The sequence below is a fragment of the Panthera uncia genome (genome assembly GCF_023721935.1).
Source record: "Panthera uncia isolate 11264 chromosome A3 unlocalized genomic scaffold, Puncia_PCG_1.0 HiC_scaffold_11, whole genome shotgun sequence".
NCBI lineage: Eukaryota > Metazoa > Chordata > Mammalia > Carnivora > Felidae > Panthera > Panthera uncia.
The window spans coordinates 29,411,282-29,426,805 of NW_026057578.1; the positions used below are offsets into that span (position 1 = coordinate 29,411,282).

The 15,524-nt window shown below is 42.4% G+C and overlaps 1 protein-coding gene across 6 annotated transcripts in view; it reads left to right on the forward strand.

The window, feature by feature from the left end:
- The window catches only part of ATRN (attractin), a 158,550-nt gene that overhangs the window by 76,640 nt on the left and 66,386 nt on the right, over positions 1-15,524 (forward strand). For all 6 annotated transcript variants that reach the window (XM_049650035.1, XM_049650034.1, XM_049650036.1 and 3 more), the window contains exons 12-18: positions 1,736-1,956; positions 4,155-4,276; positions 5,081-5,219; positions 7,118-7,308; positions 9,738-9,957; positions 11,204-11,389; positions 11,890-12,123. In XM_049650035.1, coding sequence (XP_049505992.1) covers positions 1,736-1,956; positions 4,155-4,276; positions 5,081-5,219; positions 7,118-7,308; positions 9,738-9,957; positions 11,204-11,389; positions 11,890-12,123 — 1,313 coding nt within the window. The remainder of the gene's footprint in view (positions 1-1,735; positions 1,957-4,154; positions 4,277-5,080; positions 5,220-7,117; positions 7,309-9,737; positions 9,958-11,203; positions 11,390-11,889; positions 12,124-15,524) is intronic.

Sequence of the window (15,524 nt, forward strand, 5' to 3'; positions counted from 1 at the left end):
TTAATAATTTTCATCAAATCTGGGGAGTTTTCAACCATTATTTTTTTTAATGTGTTTTCTGTTCTCTCTCTTTTCTTTCTGGGACTCCCATTATGCTTATGTATGATGCTTGATAGTTTCCCACAAGTCTCTGAGGCTCTTTTCATTTTCTTTGATTAAAAAATTTTTTTTTCTTCAGATTATATAATCGTTATTGATATATCTTTTTTTAATTTTTAGGATTTTATTTAAATCCAAATTAGTTAACATATAGTATAATAATGATTTCAGGAATAGAATTTAGTGATTCATCACTTACATATAACACCCAGTGCTCATCCCAACAAGTGCCCTCCTTAATGGCCATCACCTATTTAGCCCATCCCCCCATACATCTCCCCTCCAGCAACCCTCAGTTTGTTCTCTGTATTTAAGAGTCCCTTATGGTACTATTGATGTATGTTTAAATTCACTGTTTCTTTCCTCTGCCAGGTCAAGTCAGCTGAGTCCCTCTAGTAAATTTTTCATTTCACTTACTGTACTTTTCAACTCCAGAACTTCCTTTTAATTGTTCCTTATAATTGGTATCTCTTTATGGGTATTCTTTACCTGTTGAGTCGCTCGTATCCTATTTTGACTTAATTCTTCAGACAGTTTTCTTTGAATATATTTGTAATAGCTGATTTGAAGCCTTTGTCTCTTGAGTCCAACATGTGGGCCATCCCAGAGACCGTTTTGATGGACTGTTTTGCTTCCTCTATTTGGTTCACATTCTTGTTTCTTTGCATATATTGTAACATTTTATTGAAACGGAAACATTTTAGGTAATATCAGATGTGGTTTCTGATTCCCCCACCTTCACCACTGTGGGTTGTTGCTGTTTGTTTAGTGTCTTGTCTAGACTGACTCAGTAGAGTCTGTCTCCCCCAGTGTACCACTGCTGATTTTTCTGCCTAGTTTTTTTTTCCCCCCCCTTGTTTTTATTTTTAAACCTGACTTACTAGGGGTTGCCTCTGAAGAGTCCTAGGGTTTTGTGTTTTGTTTTTGTTTTTTAAGTGGTAGGGGAGAGAATGGTTTTTAGATACCACAATCTAAATACCAGTTATATTCATTGCTACTAGGTTGGTCCTACCCTTTTAAGAAGATAAGTCAAAGAGACGCTTTGTTGGACTGCCTGGCTGGCTCTGTGGGTTAAGTGTCCCACTTTGGCTCAGGTCATGGTTTCATGGTTCATGAGTTCAAGCCCCACATCAGGCTCTCTGCTGTCAGCCCAGAGCCCACTTCAGATCCTGTCTCCCTCTCTCTCTGCCCCTCCCCCACTTGCACTTCTCTCTGTCTGTCTCTCAAAAATAAACATTAAAAAATTTTTTCAAAGAAAAGCTTTGTTGTTCTTAAATGAAAAGCGGTGTGTGTGTGCATGTGTGTCTGTGTGTGTTTGATTTCCTTTTTCCCCTCCCCTCACTAGATAAATGCTAACATACAATATATACTTTTCTCTGCATTTCCTTTTTTTTCACATAGCAATAGATCCTGAAGGTCACTCCAGAGCAGTATGTAGAAATCGTGCTCATTCCTTTTTACATCTACCGACTGCTGTTTCATTGTGTGGATATACCATTGTTTATTCACATCACATCCCGAATGGATGGGCATTTGGGGACATTTTGTCTAAGGATTGTAAGAAGCATTTCATGCATTTGTTTGTAGAAACTTTCAGTAAACTACGCCTCTCCTTTTTTTTTTTTTCTCCCTGTAGCACCATGTATGTATTTGGTGGTTTCAATAGTCTCCTCCTCAGTGACATCCTGGTATTCACCTCGGAACAGTGTGAAGCACACCGGAGTGAAGCTGCTTGTCTAGCGGCAGGGCCCGGCATCCGGTGTGTGTGGGACACAGGGTCATCTCAGTGCATCTCCTGGGAGTTGGCAACTGAAGCACAAGAAGAAAAGTTAAAATCAGAATGTTTTTCCAAAGGAAGTATGTTTTTATCCTTTTCTTAAAATTTAATTAATTTGAAATCTCATTTTGTCTGAATCGTGGAAGCACTTAAGATATATTCATTTTTTATCTTCATTTTATTATCCAGAATTATTTGGTAATAACTGGAGCAAAGGCTTATGGGTGATTAAAAATTGGTTTCTAAACATTTTTACGATAGATGGGATCATGCCACATGGCTCCTAGAAGCCATGAGTGATGGAGACAAAACCTTAGCATTGCATAGATTTTTGTATACCAACTCCTGAACCTAGCAGTTGGTCTCAGGCAATGCAATCCAGGACAACCTTTTTGTGATGATGAAAGTATATTACATGTGCATTGTCTCAGTATGGGAGCTACTAGTCACATGTGGCTATATGAGACACTTGAAATGAGACTGGTGAGACCAAAGAATTGAATTTTAAACTTTAATTAACTTAAATTAAAAAATTACAGGGGTGCCTGGGTGGCTCAGTCAGTTAAGCGTCTGACTTTGGCCCAGGTCACGAACTCGCGGTTTGTGAGTTCGAGCCCCGTGTCGGGCTCCGTGCTGACAGCTCAGAGCCCGGAGCCTGCTTCGGATTCTGTGTCTCCCTCTCTGCCCCTCCCCCGCTCATGCTCTGTCTCTCTCTGTCTCAGAAATAAAGAAACATTTAAAAAATTTTTAAAAAAATTACATGAGGCTAGTGGCTACCATATTGGATTATGCAGTTCTGATGTTAAGGATGAGATTAAGAGGGGCAACCCAGAAAAGCTATGTTGGAGTAGATTGTTCTAGTGGATAGAGGTAGAGTTGCTCTCTATGCAGAGTACTCTTCTGTAGCTTCTTTAGCTGGGCACAGCAATGATAGCAAGGCAAGAGAGTTGCTGAGGATGACCAGTGGTCCTAGCTTTTAGAACTACCCCTTATGTTTTCCAGGCTTTCTTCATCTTGTCTACTTAGCTTCTTATGCTTTTGCTCTGGCTTACAGCACAGTGTAATACAGTGAGATAATATCTGTAATAAAGTGAGGTAATATCCTACCTTTAAAAGTAAGAAAAATGTCTCTGCAAAGTATTTGTTCACTTCAATTAATTTAAAGAATGTTGGCTGAATTTCTTAACTGTTAGAGTTGGTGTAGCATGTTACCATGAGGGTTATGGTGGATAGAGTCAGCTTTTACTGTCCTGGAACGCTTCAAATTAAGATGAATATAAATCCTCAAAAAGGACACCCAGGCAACTTCCCAGTGAGCGCTGAAGAACAGAGAGGACCAGAACCTGGTAGGGTTCAAAGGGATAAAATCTGTGAAATTGTTTTTTTTTTTTAATCCAGGTTTTAAAAGTTCAAATTAAATGTACATGATTATAGAAAATAATATTTAATTACCTTAGATGGTTCAGTATGAATCCCTTTGCCGTGAACTTATCTCAGATGTCATATCCCTGGTCACTCTTCTTTCTGTGTGGGCCCAGTCCGTGGGGCGATGACCAGAGGAGGACATCAGCAACCCAAGGAGCATGCTTCGTGGGGGTGGGCCCTGCCTTGTCTTGTCCATGGGTTCCATCACGTGCCATGTTCGCAAGTGGATCAACAGATGAAGCAGCATGGTTGTATGGGCTCTCTTTTGTTGCTGACCTTGGCCTGTCAGGGGTCCACAGGAGATGCAGCAGGTCTGTAGTAGCCCAGAAGATCTCAAACTTAAGACTCTCAGATTTACATACATGTGTACAGAATGTATCTCAGCCTGGTGCCTCCTTTGGGCTTCTGTGGTGCTGCCTGCTTCCTGTGCCCAGATTAGCCTTGCATTTACAGCTAGGAGGAGTGGTTTGGTCTGTGACGTTACTTTGTTTGGGTCCTCGACAGCTCTTGGTGTTCATTCTATTGCTAGCTGCTTTTTTTCTCAGGGAAAAAAAGTATTCAGAGAACCTGACCTGCTTCCATTATATCTCATTATCGTTGAATGAAATGAATATATCTTTGTTTTTCCCTCTCTGTGTACTTTCTATGGGAGTAGGGGGCTTACAAAAGAGTGTTTCTTTAAACTTCTTAACTTATTTCTAAATATTCTCTTAACGTGAGCACACCAGTATATTTTCCTGCCAGTTTTACTTATTTTACTTCCCATCCCTTGTTAACATTTTTTAAAAACCTTAGTCTCAGATTTTTCTGAGGAGGAGCTGTCACAGTTGATGAATTTTTCTTCTTTTCGTAGCTCTTGACCATGACAGATGCGACCAGCACACTGATTGTTACAGCTGCACAGCCAACACCAACGACTGCCACTGGTGCAATGACCATTGTGTCCCTGTGAACCACAGCTGCACGGAAGGCCAGGTCAGGGGCCGTCTCTCAAGGATTTCAGAGGATGAAAGGGCCCCGGGGTGGGGGTGGGGGGTCAGGTGTAAGACTATAGTGTGTATGGTACAAATACTGGCCCAGACTTATTTTTAAAACCTTTGGTGTGGATTTGGATTTTATTATATCGCTTAGGTTTTCTTTTAGGAAGGGCTGCTATGTGCATCATAATTTCAAAGGTCCTGCTGGCCACAAGGGTTGATGTGTAGTGTTTTAGAAGAGAGCAGGACTATTCTTCTGTGTACTCCCTACTCCTTAGAGGCATGACTGTAGCTAAGTGCTGGATGTTTGGTGTGAGTGAGCTCACTCTACCTGTGCAAGCTTTTGGGAGCAAGTTTTAGAACTTGAGACTGAAGGTGAGTCAGGCGACTTTGCAGAATCTCCTTTTTTAGGTTCTAGGGCAAAAAATAATAGAATGACTCAGCTTCTATAGTTTTTGACAGTTTATTCCACAAAGCAGTTCATAAAATATGAAAGTTTTAAATTGTTTGGGAGGCTTTTGAAAAGCAGTGAGTTGAACGCCGCCATTTCACAAATGAGCAGGTAGAAGAGTGGTGTTTAAAATAGAGCACCTTGCCTCCTTGCTGGGTCAAGGCATGTCCTTGTGCGGAAGATTTCAGCACCCTATTTCCATTGCAGGCCTGATTCATCTGCATCTTATTTGTGTGTTTATTTGCAGTTTGCTTCCTCAGTTAAAATTTTGTTGATTTTAACATCCTGTTTGTCCTCACCATGAGTTCTGGCCGGGGATTAAGAGAAAAGCTTTTGTCCACTGTGTTCTAGATCTCCATTTCCACATATGAGAATTGCCCCAAGGATAACCCCATGTACTACTGTAACAAGAAGACCAGCTGTAGGAGCTGTGCCCTGGACCAGAACTGCCAGTGGGAGCCCCGGAATCAGGAGTGCATCGCCCTGCCTGGTAGGCCTTGTAGGGGCATCTTGATGTGCATGGGTCCAGAGACGTCACACACACGCCCCCCATACTGTGCAGCCCAGATTGAACCCAGTACAGGAAACAAACTCATTTTAACCATTCATCCACCGTACCATAATTGTGGTTATTCTTTTTAATGAAAATACAGTTCTTAAGCATTTGCTCGTACTGTGCTTTGAGATAAAGTAAAGCATCATCTGCTGCTCTGGGGAATGGAATGACAGTTTGGCTCCGTATCTTCGAGCCTGCTGCACTGTCTCTGCTCACCTCTGTTGTGGTCACCTGGCAGTAGAATGCAGCAATTTTGGCAGCCAGTCCGTCTGAGGGGTACTTTATGAATAGTTCTTCCTGAACACTGGGATTAGATTGTCAGCACCTTCTGACAAGAAGGAAGAGAGATGCCTTTATCAGCAGCACCTCCTGGGGTGATCTCCAGTCCTGAATATCTCAATTTATGGCCTCTAAGGTTTGGAATGAAGAGTTGAGGGCCTCAGGCTGGCCAGCCACGACAGAAGTTCTATGATAACATTTGCTCAACCACGATTGCCCAAAAGGGGTACATCTGTGGTTCTGTGCAGCAGCTGAAGCATGCCCAGGGCAACAAGGTCTGCCTGGCCCCTTTTGAATGTCCTTTGGAAGTACTTGATTCATCTCGCATGAGTGTGAGCTTCTCGTTCTTTATCTCATGGCATCTCAAACTTCAGTGCACTGCAGGGGATTTTGTCAGAAATCAGATTCTCATACACATCGGGGGTGGGGCTCTAGAATCTAGATTATAACGAGTAGTGACACTGATGCCACACTTGGAAGAACAAGTCTTTTATTTTTTTTTTAATTTTTTTAACGTTTATTACTTTTGAGAGAGAGAGAGACAGAGTGCAAGTGGGGTTGGGGGGTGCAGAGTGTAAGTGGGGTTGGGGGTGGGGAGACACAGAATCCGAAGCAGGCTCCAGGCTCTGAGCTATCAGCACAGAGCTTGACGTGGGGCTCGAACTCACAGACTGCAAGATCATGACCTGAGTTGAAGTCAGGCACTTAACCGACTGAGCCACCCAGGCACCCTGCAAGAACAAGTCTTTATCTGCTCTTCAATGAACCCTTTCCCATGGCACCTTCCACTTACCTCACTGACTGGTAATGGGCATTGTTGGTGGCATTCTTCAGGGAACTTACTTCTGGCAAAGTTGCTTTGCTGTGCCCTTTTAGGAAGCATGCAGAGCTTCTGTGGGGCAGGGCACAGAGCTGAACTGGGTGGGTTCAGGGTGATTGCAGAAGTAGATTCCCATCTTGCCTCATGTGCTGCAGCTGTATCACTTTGGATTTGTTGTTGTTTTGTTTTGTTTTGTTTTGTTTTGTTTTGTTTTTTCCCGAAAAGGATCTTTCCACCTCACTTTGGGGACGTTTTGTGCCCTTGATTTGTGCCCTTTCCACTTGATGTGAAAATAGTGCAGCTTTTGAAGACTGTAGTCTTACTCACTCACCAACTCATTTCCACACTCCACAGTTTTCTTCCCCATCCTTCCATTGTGCATATTTATTTTTCTGCTCTTCACTTAGGATTTTAGTCTTATTTCTAATTGTTCGTCAAAAAGGAGTTTAGAAATTGAGCACTGGCACCTAGGATTTTTTCTTCCAAGATATAGAGAGTTGACCTTAGAGTATGCCTCTTGAGATCCAGGAAATAGGACTGGTGAAGTCTAACTTTCTTCTATTCTGTATTGGTCCTTAGTGATGGGTTGGATGCCGTCACCATATCCTAGTGAAGTACTGTGGAATTCAAATTGCAAAAACCTTCTAGGTTTCCGGTGATTCAAACTGGTAATGTAGTGGTTTTGTGTGGTTTCTAAAACTCTTTTTTTTCTTTTTCCCCCGCTTTACAAAAGAAAATATCTGTGGCATTGGCTGGCATTTGGTCGGAAACTCGTGTTTGAAAATTACCACGGCCAAGGAGAATTATGACAATGCTAAATTGTCCTGTAGGAACCACAATGCCTTTTTGGCTTCTCTTACAACCCAGAAGAAGGTAGAATTTGTCCTTAAGCAGCTGCGAATAATGCAGTCATCACAGAGCATGGTGAGTTAACATCCTCAGAACTTAAATTTCTACCACCCACCCTTCCACTGAGAGCACGAACACAGCTTCCCTGTGATGTGCCTGGCACGCGGAGTGCTAGTGTGTGAGTATACTAAGAGACTGGCACGATCAGATGCTCTTCCCTTGATGCTTTCTTTCTTACCTTAAAATTGTTCAGACTTTGTAAGTCATATCGATTAGATTGTAAGACAAAGGGATAATTACACGTATATTGAGTAGCACCATGTGTCACATATCCTTGTGACATCAGCTGGTGCTTTCATCCTGGCTTCTGGGTTCTGCTGGGGGAGAGGGAAAGGGGATGTCACTACCGATTAGCTAGGTTGAAGGAAGCCACTGGAGTCTGTCAGGTTTCAGGTATTGTTACAGTGTGTAATATTTAATGGCAATCACCCTAAGAACTGTTGGGTCTTCCTTAGGTCTGACCAGCTCCAAAGGAGAGAGCACTTTCTTATCAAACGTTTCTGAGCCCAGAAAGCCCCAAGTTCTCTTCCTGTCCTCCCAGTGCCCTCAGGTGACCTGTAGTTGATATTCTACAAACACATTTTGTCTAGAGAGGGATGAGCAGCACTTTGTTGGGTGCAGCCCCCTTCAGGGAAAAACATGGAAAGTGTGGTCTGGGTCCTGGCTACATTGGCCTCTGTATACCACCTGCTGTGTGACTGGTGGGAGGGGCCCTATAGTATTTTACTTTTCTCCAGTTGGTCTTTTTTCCAGTGCGGCTTTGGTATGGCATGGACACTTCAGACACTGGCAATACATTATAAATGTGGTTATCTCAGGGAACACTATGGCCGCATTTTATGTTTTATGATATTTTGAAGGGTTTTTCACATTACATAATCTCCATCAGAGATTTGTTTCTCTTTTCCTCAGCCCCAGAAATGGGCCTCTTCCTCTGTTCTGTCCTTGGCTGTTGGCCGGTCTTACCTGTAGTCACTCCCTCAGAGAATTGATGGCTTACAGCTTTCCACATTACCAGGGACCCCCAGGTCAATGTCTTTGAAAGAACACCTGGCTAGAAGGGTCCTGCTCTGCCAGCTGGCCACAGATATATCTTCTGGTACCTTTTCCCTCTTCCTCCAGTTTTCTGGCTCCAGAAGGTTCTGCATAGCTCCCAGGTCTGCTGGGAACACATTTGTACAACAGGAATTCATAGTCTTGTGGTGAGACTGACAGGTGAAAAGACAACTGTAGTGAAAAGTGCTTCCATAGGTGTGAGTCTAAACCTAAATCCCAGGCTTGCACGGAAGAACGAGAGCGAGCGCTGGACCTAGCCTGTAGGGCAGAGGCTGGCTGATAGACAGCCAGAGAGGTAATCTCTGAAGATGAGAGAGTTGGGAAGGTGGAGAGGGAAACACCATCTTTATATTGTACCGCCACATGCAAGATGTGGAGATCGAGGGGTGAGCTGCAGGTATGTTTGCATGACTGGCTGCGGGCTAGGGGGAAGGGAGGTCCTGTGGCCGGGCCACACGAGGTATCAAATCCAGAGAGGCCTTGTGTATAATGCTGATTGCTATGAATTCTATCCTGAAGCCAAAGAGGAAGAAATTGAAGGACTTTTAAAAGATATTAATTTTAATTAGCTTTCTTTCCTTAAAAAATACATATTGCAAAGGAAATTTAGAAGATGCTAGCATTAAAATCAAAATAAATATCATTTATTACGACTAAAAATAGCTTCCGGGTATGTTTATTTCTTTGACATCTTTAACAGGCACGTATATTTTTTTCCTCTCAAAAATGGAAATACATTGTACATTCTGTTTGTAACTGCCAATATTAGGAATATTTTCATTGCTGGACTGAAGCGTATACTTCGACTTAAAAATTGTTTTAAATTGTAACAAGAAGAAAACTTTAATAGAGCAGAAGATGGCAGAGACTCCCAGAGGTCCTCTTATTCCCTAGAAAATTCAGTGCCAGGCAGTACTCGCCAGCTTGAAAGTACAAATCTTCAATCATCTGAACTGGCCAAAGCCCCAACACAAGCTTAGTTAATGATCCAAGGATAAGCATATAACCAGTATTTCATAAATTATTGGTAAGATGCTTTTATGCATAAGTAATCATTTAAACCGAGGTTGGGGGATGGCCGTCTGTGTAACATTTGCCATAGGGTATAGTACTTTAGGGACTTATTATTACCTCTTTGCTGTTAATCTCTATGAAAATTTTTATATCTTCTCTGACTTATATTTCTGTCCTTTGTAAAATGGTCATATTGAAGTGCCAGGGATGATATATAACATTAAAAATGATAGTCTGTCCTACTCTGCCGTGGCTCAGTCAGGATAGGGAGGTTTTCTTTTATCTGTGGGTATATGTAACTTAGTGGTTTTTATCTAGAAGCCTGTTTTGTTCAAGACATTGCTTATACATAGCTGTGTCTCTTTTGCCTGTAGTCCAAGCTCACCTTAACCCCATGGGTTGGCCTTCGGAAGATCAATGTGTCCTACTGGTGCTGGGAAGATATGTCCCCATTCACAAATAGTTTGCTACAGTGGATGCCGTCTGAGCCCAGTGATGCTGGATTCTGTGGAATCTTGTCAGAACCCAGTACTCGGGGCTTGAAGGCTGCAACCTGCATCAACCCACTCAACGGTAGTGTCTGCGAAAGGCCTGGTAAGTATATGGGTGAATGATTGTCATTGGAAGCTCACTGAAAGAGAAACTGTAGGAGGCATAGTTAAATATTGAGATGTGTGAGATAGTCACGAGCAACAGATGGAGTATTGGTTTCAAGCATATGAAGCAGAGTGTCACCCAGAATTTAAACGCAGAAGGAAATAGTCTTTGGCTCTGCGTAGTATGAGCCATAATCATAAACAAAAATCACTAATTCTATTCAAAAGAGCCTAATATTCTCATTTACAGTGAGATTGATTGGTGTGTTGACCACAAAAAGTGTTGAGAATTTGCTCCAACAGGCAGATGTCTTGGTGCTGGCAAAGAAATGCTGTGGAAGAAAGAACAAGAATGCAAAGAAAAGATCAGAAGAGCAAGCAGGTCACTGCAGGGACGGTAGACAGAAAAATGAGGAGAGCGGTTACGTGACAGCAGAAGCAAACCTGAAGCACGCTAGAGCTGTGAGAGAGTACCGAGGAGCACACCCTGAGTAGCTTCTCAGGTTCAGATCTCTCCTCTGGGCTACATTCAGGCTCCCCATGGGCTTGGGGTCTCTCCTCTGGGCTACAGTCAAGCCTCCCAAAGGCAGGCCTGGGGGCAGCCTCTGCAGCACGCGCAAACGTCTTATTCCTGCAGAGGGACGCAGGGACACACACAGCAGATAGAATTTTGTGGGAGCTTTTTGGGAGGCTGGACTCCATTGACATAGTGTCTCATTTTAGCAAGGTACTATAAGTTGTCTGAAGAGTACCCAGGTGTAGAAGAGAACGCATAGCCCTGTAGGAATCCCCTTAAAATATGGTTGCTAAACTTCCTGTAGGGGAGCTTCTCAGCCTTTTTGGGTCCTGAATGCTTTGGTGCATTTAATGAATGCTGTGCTCCTTCTACCCCCCAAATACACAAAGATACAAGTTTTCATGTTGAGGTGGGTTTCAATATCCTGGGTCCCATATTTTGTAAGGAGCTTTAGAACCACTGCTCTCATAGAAAGATTAGCTTGTTCCCTCATGTCTGTCCTTAAGGCTCTTTGAAAAGAAAGAGTTTTTTACCCCCCAAGCGTATGAGTATACTTGACTAACCAGTACATGGTGACTCTGTGTTTTCCGTTTCCCCCTACATTTAATGTAGCCTACTGCATTGATGTCGTGACACGCTAATGGGTCACAACCCACCCTGACAGGCCTTTTTGATCTCAGCCAATGTGGTGGGAGCTCTAAGTGTCTCTCTTGGGTTTGCTTCCCAGCGAACCACAGTGCCAAGCAGTGCCGGACGCCGTGTGCCTTGCGGACGGCGTGTGGAGAGTGCACCAGTGGCAGCTCAGAGTGTATGTGGTGCAGCAACATGAAGCAGTGCGTGGACTCCAACGCCTACGTGGCCTCCTTCCCTTTTGGCCAGTGTATGGAGTGGTACACCATGAGCAGCTGCCCCCGTAAGTGAAAAGGGTGCCGTTCCTGCTGTGGGGCCGCGCTGTCGGCCCCTCAGCATTTTAGGGACAATGCTGAGACTGCCGGAGGAGAACCTTCATGCAGAACCAAGCCCTGTGGGATAGACCGCAGAGTCCAGAAGCAGCTTGCCCAGCTTCAGTATCCTACTGCTTCATCTGTGCAACGTCTCCACACCTTACTCTCCTGATTGATGAAATAAATGGACTCCGGTAGATGACCACTAAGGTCCCTTTCTCCCTCAACATCCTGGGATTGAGGGGGGGGGGGGAGTCCCTATTCTGTGTTGGGCAAGGTATTGGGCTCTTTAAATTTATTGTGTCATTTAAACAGTCACTTTAGAATAGGAGTCTTGACTGACAGAAGTTGAATAGTGTGTTTTTAAAAAAAAAAGGTAATTGTTTTTAAAAAGGGTAATTTAAATACAATGAATTCAAAGCAACCTAGTGAATTGTGCTAGTGAATTGTAACTTGTGCCCTCTTACAGCTGAAAATTGTTCAGGCTACTGTACCTGCAGCCATTGCTTGGAGCAGCCAGGCTGCGGCTGGTGTACTGACCCCAGCAATACTGGCAAAGGGAAATGCATAGAAGGCTCCTATAAAGGACCAGTGAAGATGCCTTCTCAGGCCCCTGTGGGAAATTCCTACCCGCAGCCCCTTCTCAATTCCAGCATGTGCCTGGAGGACAGCAGATACAACTGGTCTTTCATTCATTGTCCAGGTAATTTGTCTTGAATGCCCAAAATCAAGTGTTTCGCTGCCTATTTATAAAGAATAAAACTTTGAAAGCTATGTTATTTATATGAATTTCCTTTAGGAAAAAAATAACATCATTTTAGGAGAAATAGTTTTGAATGAAAACTATTTTTTTTTAAACTAATTTGGTTTTGGGTTTTTTTTTTTTTTTTTAAGTTTATTTATTTTGAGAGAGCCAGCGAGTGAGCATAGGCTGGGGAGAGTCAGAGAGAAAGGAAGAGAGAATCCCAAGCAGGCTCCACACCACCAGCACAGAGCCTGACGAGGGACTCAATCCCAGGATCGTGAGATCATGACTCTCAGAGATGAAATCAAGAGTCAGACACAACTGACCGAGCCACCCAGGTGCCCCTGAAAAATATTTTCAATGTCAATTAATGAAAACACAGAAGTTCAAGTGAGGTGTTTTGCTTTCACTACAGAAGTAATGAAGTATGTTCATTATAAACAAATACTGCAGATGTAGATAAAATAAAAACTGGAATTCCTCTTCTCAGGTCCAGTTCTTCATAGAGGTAAAAACTTTTAATGGTTTAATATAGATACCTTCAGACATACCCATTTCTATTTTAGAGATAGAAAATACTGGGGTGCAGGGGGTGGCTCAGTCAGTTGAGCTTGTGACTCAAGCTCAGGTCATGATCTCATAGTTTCATGAGTTCAAGCCCCTCATCAGGTTCTGCACTGCCAGCACAGAGCCTACTTGAATTCTCTCCCTCTCTCCCTCTCTCCCTCTCTCTCTTTCTCTCTGTTCCTCTCCCTCTCTCCCCCTCTCTCTCTCTCAAAATAAATATGTAAACTTAAAAAATAGAAAATACTATGCTATATAGGATTAATATGATATCTGTTGTTCTTGTTTGCTTTTTACTGAAAAATACATTGTGGCAATTGTTAGAGGAAAAATGAAAAATAAATTTCCTGCCAACCCAGAAATTCCTTTTCACAAATGTAGAAAAAAAAAGAAAATAGTCTTATTTTGAGTAAGCATTAAACCAGACTGGTACGCCAGTGGTACACCTCGGAGGCAATCCACTAATGAGATTGCAAAAACCACGAGAAATCTCACCTTTTTTTTTTTTTTTTAATGTTTACTTAGTCTCCAGAGAGAGACAGAGTGTGAGTGGGGGAGGGTCAGAGAGAGAGGAAGACACAGAATCTGAAGCAAGCTCCAGGCTCTGAGCTGTCAGCACAGAGCCTAATGCGGGGCTCGAACTCACAAACCGTGAGGTCATGACTTGAGCCGAGGTCGGACGCTTAACTGACTGAGCCACCCGGGTGCCCTGAGAAAGCTCGCCTTTTTAAATAGGCATATAAGCTACTTATATCTTTATAGCAAGCAGCTGGTTACAGTGTGGCACTAATGCACCCAGACTAAATTCCCAAAGTGACAGGGAGGTAGGGTGCTGGCTTCCTTGATGTTTACATTTCAAAGTGATGGCTCCCAGGCCCTTAAGAAAAAATTCCTCTGATTGTTGTGCTGATAAGAGGTTTATTTAGGTTTTTGAAAAGGTTTACGTACATATACATGTTAAAGGAGAAGAGAAAGGATTTGTAAAAATAGGTTTCCTTGAAGTGCTCTAAGAAAAGGGAGAAGGGGGAGGGAAGGGTCCCTATCCCTGGCAAGAGGAAAAATTAAGCCTGCCTGCCTGCTCTCCCTCCCCCTCTCCCTCTGTTCCCTTCCTCCCCCTTCCTTCCAGTGGTTGGTCAAGAAGGAATAGACCATGAGTTGGGAAGGGTGTCCTGAGAAATCAACCCTGAGAAATTGGCCTTTGATTCAGACTGTCAGTAAATACTCAAGAATGTGCTGATGGGCCTCCAGAACAGCTGGGAGAGGTTAGGTGCAAAGACCCCAGGAGGTTAGTGGGTAAGAACTTCTCCAAGAGTCTGACACACGGTGCCACTGACAACAGGGCAATGAGGACTTCTGTAAGGGAAAGACCACCCTAAGTAACAGTAAAAGGCAAGAAATAGGCTGGGGGAAAATATCTGCAGTATAAAGATTATCATCCAGAGTATGTAAACCTCTGTCCTCCAGGAAGAAAAAAATGTGTAAGCTCAACAGAAAAAGTGGGCAAAGGATATAAAGAAGTCATTCTCAGGCAAGGAAAAGAGCAGGAAAATGTAAAATAAGAAACCAGTTTTTTTTTTTTTTTTTTTTTTTTTTTTTTTTTTTTGTCTACCAAACAAATTTCCTGTGTTCCTTTTTTCCTCTCTAAGAGGTCAAAGGATCTATAATTCTGTTTCTTATCTACTAGTTTAATTCATGAAATATTTAAATCTGTGCATTTTTGTTAATATCAGGAATATATGAGGTGAAATGGCAACCCACAGAATGGGAGAGAATATTTGCAAATCATATACAGTATCTGGTAAGAGTCTAAAGTCCAGAATACATAAAGAACTCTTAAAACTCAACAGTAAAAAAAAAAAAAAAGAACCCAATTATGAAATGGGCAAAAGATTGAAATAGACATTTCTCCAAAGAAGATACACAAATGGCCAATAAGCACATGAAAAGATGCTCAACAACATTCAAGAAATTGGAACCCTCACACATTGCTGGAAGGAATGTAAAATGGTGCGGCCACTTTGGAAAACCGTTTGGCAGTTCCTCAAAAAGTTAAACATAGAGTTGTCATATGGCCCAATATATACCCAAGAGAATTAAAAACATATGTCTACCCAAAAACTTGCGGTGAATGCTCATAGCAGCATTATTCATAATAGACAAAAGTGGAAACAACCCAGTGTCTGTCAGCTGGCGAATGGATAAACAAAATGTGATACATCCATATGATGGAATACTATTAGGCAACAAAAAGGAGCAGAGTACTATATTCTGTGACATGGATGAGCCTCAAAAGCATGCTCCGTAAAACGAGTCAGATTCAAGACTGTTTATTATTATGATACCATTTATATGAGATGGCCAAAAAAGAGCAAATATACGGAGAAAAAAAATAGGTTAACTGTTGACTAGGGCTGGGAGTGGGAATGAGGAATAATGGGCACGGGGTTTTCCAAAGTAGTGGCACCATTTTCCATTCTCACTAGAAGTCTGAAAAGGTTGAGCTTTCTCCCCATGCTCATCAATGCCTGTGTCCGTTTTTTGATTGCAGATATTCTAGCATGTGAGAAACAGTATCTCACTGGTTTTGATTTGCATTTCTCTCATGACTGATGAAGTTGAGCATCTTACAGGCCATTTGCATCTTCTTAGGAGAAATGTCTATTCAAATTCTTTGCCCATTTTTAAATTGCATTCTTTGTCTTTTTCTTATGGACATGTAAAATTCTTTGTGAATTCTAGATACAAGTTCCTTACTGAGTATATGATTTGCAAATATTTTCTTCCATTCTGTGGGT